We start from the raw sequence: 8,040 nt of genomic DNA, 5'->3' as shown, positions 1-8,040 counted from the left end.
GGGGGGGGGGCGAACGCGCGCCGACCGTCGTAATGCGCCGCGCGGTCCCGCGCGGGCGCGACACGCGGCCGTCGCACGCGCGCTAAAGCGAGTTCCTCGACAACCCGCCGCGTCGCAGCGCCCTTCCCCACCCCCTGGTGCCCCGGGGGTCCGCCGGGGCGCGTAGGAGCATCGAAAAAAAAAAGTCAAAAAAAAAGTGCCAATAGCTCCCATAGCTCGAGGGGTCAAAATTAACTCCGATCTGCTTTACACCTGTATCAGAGACGCTCAACTGCCATGAAGATAGAAGAGGTACAATCGACGACTCGACAACAGCGCGTCGCGGCGCACACGCATATCAAGGGCTTGGGTCTAGACGCTCAAGGATGTGCCCTAGCGATCGGGACGGGTATGGTGGGGCAGGAAAAAGCACGCGAAGCAGCGGGTGTGGTGGTCGAGCTGATCCGCACCAAGAAGATGGCTGGGTGCGTTAGTTGGCGTCCGGCCCTCGATCAGAGACAATCGTGCATTCGTGTTTCGCACGGGCATTATCTCGTCGCTTCAGTGATTTAGTGTAAACATTTAGGCGGGCGTTGCTATTAGCAGGTGCGCCTGGAACAGGCAAGACAGCACTGGCCCTCGCTGTCGCACAGGAGCTAGGTCCAAAGGTCCCGTTCTGTCCTATGGTTGGTTCGGAGGTTTATTCATCGGAGGTGAAGAAGACGGAGATCCTGATGGAGAATTTTCGAAGAGCAATCGGGCTACGAATTAAGGAGAACAAGGAGGTTTACGAAGGCGAAGTCACTGAGATTACACCGGAGGAGACAGAGAACCCACTCGGCGGCTACGGGCGGACAATCAGTCATGTACTTCTGGGTCTGAAGACTACCAAGGGTGCGAAACAATTGCGACTGGATCCTAGCATATATGAGCAGATGCAGAAAGAGAAAGTTGCAATAGGTGATGTGATCTATGTAGAGGGAAGCACTGGTGCAGTTAAGCGCGTGGGTCGATCAGATGCGTATGCGAGTGAGTTTGACCTCGAAGCTGAAGAGTATGTCCCCCTGCCGAAGGGCGATGTGCACAAGAAAAAGGAGATTGTGCAAGACGTGAGTCTACATGACTTAGATGTCGCGAATGCGCGGCCACAGGGTGGTGGGAACGACCTCGTTTCTGTCATGGGCTCAGTCCTCAAACCAAAGAAGACAGAAATCACCGAGAAGCTTCGCACCGAAATCAACCGGGTTGTTAATCGGTATATCGACCAGGGTGTGGCAGAACTTGTGCCGGGAGTCCTCTTCGTAGATGAAGTTCACATGTTGGACATAGAATGTTTCACATATCTCAACCGTGCGCTTGAGTCCAGCCTTGCACCTATTGTGATCTTCGCCACAAACCGCGGTGTGTGCACTATCCGCGGAACGGATATTGTTTCCCCTCATGGCGTGCCCGTCGACTTGCTGGATCGTATGCTCATCCTCCGCACGATGCCATACTCACTCGAAGAAATAGTTCAGATCATGTCGATTCGTGCGGAAATAGAATCCCTTGAGATTGATGACGAGGCCCTAGCGGCGCTCGGGGAGATCGGTATTCGAACCTCGCTTCGTTATGCTGTTCAGATGCTAACGCCCTCACGAATCCTCGCAGAGACCAATGGTCGTGATACCATCAGTCTTAGCGACGTCGAGGAAGTTGACGACCTATTCTTTGACGCCAAGGCTTCGGCAGCCATCCTTGCAAAATCAGAAGGCTATCTTGCCTGATTGCAGCCAGGCGCATTCGATGCGAATTATCTTCATCAACATACGTATGGCGTGCTCCAATATTGCTGTCTTCTTCACCAGAACTCGACCAGGGTTATGTGAGGAATCGTGGTTTCGTTCCCCGCGGAGCAGGGTCGCAACCCAGGTCCGGAGGCGCCTTCAGGTGCCCTTGTACCTGCGCTTTTCACCGTATGGCCCGTAGACTAGTCAATAGAAGCTCCCGGAGACATGCAGCCACTCGGCCCCAACCCACGCGCCGCATGCGTGCACATTGCAGGGGCCGCGCACATTCGGCGTTTCCCCCCACCTAGGTACAGGGTGGAAATCGAGCGAGAAGTAACCGGCCGGCGGCCCCTAACTTTTCTTGGTTGTTTTTGGTTTGATTCTGGCATTCTCGCTGCTGGACGTGCGCCAGTTTACCGTAGCGGCCTTGGTGCATTTTGATGGCGCTCAGGCGCCTTTGCCAGTGGTCGCATTTTAGCGATTTTCGTATTCAACTCGGAGTTTTGTGGTAGTTTTCTGGCGACTTTCGGGGCCTGAGGTTCTTTGGTTGTCCGGGTGTGATTTTAAAGGTTCTAAACCGATTTAAACGCCCGGCTTGCGGCAGCTTTTTCAGCTCACGTCGTAGCATTCATGGGCGAGATTGTCCCGAACGCAGGAAACTCGACGCTTTCTAGTTTGGGCCCCACCCGCCTCCCCGGCGCCTGAGTAAAGCCCCCAGCTGCCGACCCAAAATTGCCGGGGTCGTTTCGGGTTCCTTGGGGTCCCGCCCGGCGTCCGTCATCCCGTATACGGGTACGGCACTCTCAGCCTGGATAACACCAAGGCAGCCCTCGCTAGATGTGAGATAAGAAAAAGGGGAAAGATACGGCGACGCGTATCCGTAGGGTAAAGATATAATGAGATAAATAGGGCGGATACATGCACTGCAATGCCAGCTTCAAACTAAGCCAAAGGTAAATATTGAAGGCGGAAATCCCGCCACAAAAGGCGCCTCAGTGTGCGTGCCGCATTGGGTTCGGCACGGCGCGCGGTGGCTCGACGCGGAGCCGGGAGACCGCAGAGGGGTCGGCGTACTCCGCAAATACCGGTATATACCGGCGGTATATACCGGGTATTTACCATACCGGGTATTTACCATACCGGCGGTAATACCCGTCCGCTTTCTCCATATTTGCGCATTTTGAGCACCCCTGGCTGAGAAGAAGGGTGCAAGTATGGCTGTGCTCTAATACCCGGTAGGAAGTCTAATGGATCGGGCGATTTAAATTCGACGGCTAATTTCGCCGATCGGCTCATGTGAACGGCCGAGCTGTCAAATTTGCTGGGTCGAAATGCACTGATTAAGGCACACCTATTACGAACGCTTTCGAGATTATGTCTGATGAGCATCAGCAGTCTTCAACAACAACCAGTGTTAAAACGGCAAGCGAGTGGGAGTCACATGATTTGGCCCGGGCATCCCTGCTGGAACAAGTCTTGTCTGCACCCTCAAATCGAGTCACCCCTTCCGCGAGACAGGTGACAGCCCGTGAAATCCAAACAAGGGCAATGGGACCTGAGGATTTTGTGTGCCAGCGGGAAATTGGCATCGGTGCATTTGGCCGCGTGATGCTGGTAGTACACCGAAATTCCAGGCAAGTCTTGGCAATGAAAGCAATTTCAAAGAGGTTATTGCGACGCAAAAAAATTGCCCAAGAGGAATGGAGGCTTGAACGGGATATTCTGGTAAAGATAGAAGCACATCCTTACATTGTCGAGCTGCTGTGCTCGTTCCAGACAACAAGCTATTTCTTCCTCGTAATGGCTTATCTTCCTGGTGGTGAGCTCTTCACGTTCCTGCGCCGGCGGGGCACCTTTTCCGAAGATGTTGCTGCTTTCTATAGTGCTGAAGTAACGCTCGCACTAGAGCACTTGCGCTGATTCAGCGTAGGACCAATACCAACCTAGGTAAAACTCGTATCCCAGGCACGCGTCTAGGGTAATCCACCGGGATCTTAAACCAGAGAACTTGCTCATGGATAGCGACGGCCACGTCGTTGTCACAGACTTTGGGCTTGCCAAGGTTTTTGAGTCAGATGAAGAGCGACATCGCACGCTCTGTGGGACAGATGCATACATGGCCCCGGAGATGGTTGCAAGGCGATCGTATGGCAAACCCGTCGACTTTTGGTCCTTGGGGATACTGATATTTGAGATGCTCACAGGCAAAACACCCTTCACCCATCGAGAGACGAAGGAGCTTCACCGCAGAATTCTCACCGAAAAGGTCAAGTGGCCCCAATTCATAGGGCCGGACGCGATCAGATTGCTGCGAGGCTTGCTCGAGCGCCAGGTACCAAGACGTCTTGGTGCAACCAAGGCGACCATGTTTGAGGTTGGTGGTGTGTCAGCTTTGAAAAAGCAGCCATTTTTTGTCAAGATCGAGTGGCAACCCCTGTTGCGTCGTGAGTCTCCAGCACCACTTGCCCCGATAACTCGGGGGGGACAACGCGCTGTAGATGAAGAAATCTCATTCCAGGCTTCTTCAGAGTCACTATTTATCAGCTTCTTTCAAGATAATGCTTCGAGCTATGTGTCAACTTCAGACGCAAATTCTGACTCATCTACTGTGGTTGACTTTGATTTCACACGCAAAGGTGCGTTCCCTTGCGCGGTGCACGACGAGGAAGCAAAAATGGCCGGAATCTCCTCACAAAATCCATCAAGTTGCCATAGATCTCCTCCCAGAAATGAACCTGACACCACCAAAGAGCAACAGCAGAGAGCAGGACGGAAGCATGAGAAGAAGCTCCCAAGATAAAACGCGGGGGGGGGGAAGTAGCTTCCTAGTCCAGTAAGAAAGTGACTGGCATGCGAAGGCGCTGGGTGCTAGTAAACTTAGAATGGCGAACTTAGAAGGCCAGTCCATCGGCTGCGCGTCGCCGGTCACAACAACGCCGACGAGGCCGCGACGTCGATTGCGCCGACCCCGGGCCGTTCTCAGAGGACACCGCTAGAGGACACGGGGGCCGGGCCGCAGAGCCGGGCGACGAGCTCATGGTCGACGCGGCGGACACCGCCCCGCCCCTCAGGCTGCACACCGCAATACTCTCGGGCCCGGCCCGGGAAATCCAACGGGGCTGATTTCGCGACTGCCAGTGGGCTGCGGCCCCCCCAGGCGAGCTTTAAGTACGCCAGCCATTATCCCCATAATTTACATTAGGTACCCTGCTCCCTATCCTCGTGACGCCACACTATGGAGATGACACTGCACTCTCCCGTATCTTGGACTTCAACCGGTCGTCGCAGGCCCAACCATGCCCGCGACGGGCGTACGGTCCGCGCGTCATGATCGCAGGCTACCCGTACTTGCGGGAGCTCGGCGCGCCTCGGTATTACCCGGGCCGGGAATATGGCCCTCGGTAATACCGCGGTAATTGCCGGTAATAACATATCCCGCCGGCGGGATATGTTAGTAATTACCATACCGGTATTTTGCCCGGAGATTACCCTGGCGGCTATACCTCGCGCGCGCGCCGGCGGCGGGGGGGGGGCACTCGCGAGCAGCGTCGCGAGCTGGGCTCCGCTCCGCCAGGGCCCCCATTGCGCCAGGGGGGAGCCGGTCTGACCTTGACCTCGAGTTTGACATCCCCGCACGCAAATATGCCATGGTTAGAATGCATTCTCCGAAGGACTCCATCCCAATTCAATTTGTCCGCATGCAGGCTTTGTAAGCAGCCGACTGTCGGCCAGCCGCCACAAAAACGGTCGCACGGGCTACCTGCCAAGCGTCCTCGGGGCAGGCATCAAAACTGCTGGAGAATGCGAAGTCTGGACATGAGTACTTGGTAGTGCACGCCAATCATCAAGTACTTGGTTTCTTGAGCTGAGCGCACCATCTGATCCTTTACAAAGAAGAGCTACATAAAATAACACCCCAAATATGAGTGGGACTGCCCGGGTCTGCGGATTGATGGTTGCCGCATTGCTCATCTCAAATGCAAATGATGCGATCACATTGTGGAAACAGTGCAGAATCACGGTATCCCATAGGCATCGGGTACGCAGAGAAATGGTGCCATAGAAAATCCCGGTGATCACCGCAGATAGAGCTTGGAAAAGTATGTAGCGGGAATGCCGGCGCGTTGCATTTGTCATGTGAAATATGCCTACGCAGCATGCTATTAACATCTGTTTTTCAAAATAAAATGAAACCCTCCGAAGCGGAGTGTAAGCTGGTTTGCGCACCAAAAAGTCCCGCCTGCATGGTGAGACAGGCTCTTGGGTGCGTTGGTGCACGATTCAACAACGCTTGCAGAACAGCACCACGAAAAAGGAGCTCCTCAAGGACTGGCGAAGCAATAATAATTTCAATGAGATTCATGGTTGGATATACGCTCATGCGACACTGCGTCGCGAAAGTAAAAGCATAGAGTATGTGATGAGATGCCACGATACGCAAACATAATCGCGAAGATTCGGATTGAAGCGGTGGAAGTTCGAGGCCGACGACGTCAGTTTTGCCGAAAAACGAGTGCAAACGATTGCGCGCGTATAGACTCACTGCTAGCAGCTCAGCGATGCGAATCGTGGGCTCTGTAGAGCGCATCAAGCAGTGTTTGGGCTTTCCTGTCAACCTCACACAAAACGTGCGTAAAATCGCACACACCGCTAACCCCTCCGCGAGACAACCGATAGCCTAGTGAGCAGTGCCATCGATTACGTAGGCTATGTTTTGCCCAAACATTCCCTGGACACTGCAATGGGCCTCAATCCATCCCACACAGAATGCGCCTACCGTATCTATTTTTCTACTATCGCGATGAAATCTGAACCGCAGCAGCCCATTCTCAGCAGCATGAAGTATTCGGGTGTTTTTGCTCGGGGCGCGGCGATGAAGCGCCGTGGCAACTCTAAAGGATTCAGACGAATTGGCTTTTGCGCACCGCATAGCTGCTGAACCCGCCCGCATGGCTGCTGAACCCGCCTGTAGACTTCTACAGGGTTGATCTTCAATTGACGGCAGGCTGATCTTGGCCGTCTCGCGGGCCTCCGTTCCGGCCTTTCCGGGTGGCCAACGACCACGAGGCGCCCATACCCGCGTACTCTAGCGCCCCGCAGCCCATAGCGTACGCCCTTAATGCGCTAGATAGTCGGCGGATGGTCTGGGTTCAACGTCGAAGTTGCAGTGCAACAACACCAGGTTGAAGTTCGAACCTGAGCAAAATCCGGTCTGCGTGGCTAGATTTGCGTACCACCAGCCGAGGCTGCGTCGTGACGGCGTCGGAGAGCGAAACATTGCTCTGAGTTGACGCGATTCGCGCAAAAATCGGTCACCCATGCCCTCTCGACGACGGCGGTCACGAGCGGTGAGCGCGTACGTGCTTTGCGTCGAGTAGATCGTCGAGTTAGTGGCGATCCATTAAACCCGAGAAGGATTATGATGCTAGGAAGGTGTCCTGAAGAGGGCGGCCGCATCGACGGGGCTGCTGGCGCGCACGGCCGATCGCTGCAACTTGCTGTCAATTGAAGATCAACCCTGTATAGGCACCACTGTCGACCGCGCCGCGACATTTTGGATTTGAAGCTGGCTTGGTCGTTCACTGTCCATGCGCCAGCGGGCCCCCATTTTCTTTCGACGCCGTGCGGTGCGAGACGGCCAACGGTTGGCGGTCGACAGCCGCGGCGCAGACGCTGGTGGCCGGGCGACGCGAATTCTTGCTCAAATAGAACGGAAACGCTGCGGTTGCATTGCCTGTCGAGTATTGAACGCATGAACGCTTGCTCTGGGTGTCGAGCGTGCGATTTCGGACACCCGATTTCGAGCCCTCGGGCGCGTTCCCGACGAGCACCCGAGCGATTGTGTTCGAGCTGTAGACGCTGCGCTCGCCGTGCCAAAGCTCACTGTACTCGCGGCCGTATCGGTGGACCCCCTGGACGGGTTCTGGTCCGCGGCGAAGCGCTTTTGGAGCTGTTCTGCCGCCTGGAAATCTCAACATTGCCTATATCGGAGGGTTTTCGGTGCTGTTCGCAGCGTTTCGCGCGGCGCGGACCGATCACCGTCGCTGTGTTCCGCCGGGCGGTCGACATCATAGAGCTCCTGCGCGAAGCTCTACGCGGTCGTCGGCGACCGCAAGGCGTCCCGACACTCGCCGAAGCGCCTCGGCCGAAACCGGCGGATGGACGCCGCGGCCCTTTGCGGCCACATCCGAGCCTCGGTCGAGGTTTGTGCGACCGTTCCGTCCATCGACGGTCCTGACCACAGCCGCGGGCCGCCGGAGCGCCTCATAGACCGCCATGAGGCGCCCCTAGC

The 8,040-nt window shown here is 55.6% G+C and overlaps 3 protein-coding genes across 3 annotated transcripts; 2 read left to right on the top strand and 1 right to left on the bottom strand.

Annotated features, from left to right (window-relative positions):
- Window positions 1-244: 244 nt before the first annotated feature.
- On the top strand, window positions 245-2,117 carry AURANDRAFT_39278 (hypothetical protein; the record flags this gene model as incomplete). Its single annotated transcript, XM_009043413.1, has 3 exons — window positions 245-464; window positions 566-1,890; window positions 1,948-2,117. The coding sequence occupies 2 exons, from the start codon at window positions 277-279 to the stop codon at window positions 1,743-1,745; spliced, it is 1,368 nt and encodes a 455-aa protein (XP_009041661.1).
- Window positions 2,118-2,933: 816 nt separating this feature from the next.
- On the top strand, window positions 2,934-4,601 carry AURANDRAFT_72690 (hypothetical protein; the record flags this gene model as incomplete). The annotated part of the gene is made up of 3 exons (XM_009043414.1): window positions 2,934-3,661; window positions 3,714-3,893; window positions 3,953-4,601. The coding sequence occupies 3 exons, from the start codon at window positions 3,123-3,125 to the stop codon at window positions 4,119-4,121; spliced, it is 888 nt and encodes a 295-aa protein (XP_009041662.1).
- A 618-nt stretch (window positions 4,602-5,219) lies between these two features.
- On the bottom strand, window positions 5,220-7,301 carry AURANDRAFT_72689 (hypothetical protein; the record flags this gene model as incomplete). The annotated part of the gene is made up of 4 exons (XM_009043397.1): window positions 5,220-5,896; window positions 5,976-6,426; window positions 6,451-6,521; window positions 6,983-7,301. 4 exons carry the CDS (start codon window positions 7,299-7,301, stop codon window positions 5,505-5,507), a joined length of 1,233 nt encoding a protein of 410 aa, XP_009041645.1.
- Between the last annotated feature and the right edge of the window lie 739 nt (window positions 7,302-8,040).

This window comes from Aureococcus anophagefferens, assembly GCF_000186865.1.
Source record: "Aureococcus anophagefferens unplaced genomic scaffold AURANscaffold_53, whole genome shotgun sequence".
NCBI classification, from domain to species: domain Eukaryota; class Pelagophyceae; order Pelagomonadales; family Pelagomonadaceae; genus Aureococcus; species Aureococcus anophagefferens.
The sequence above is the reverse complement of the archived record's forward strand: the minus strand, read 5'-3'. Positions and strand labels throughout refer to the sequence as shown.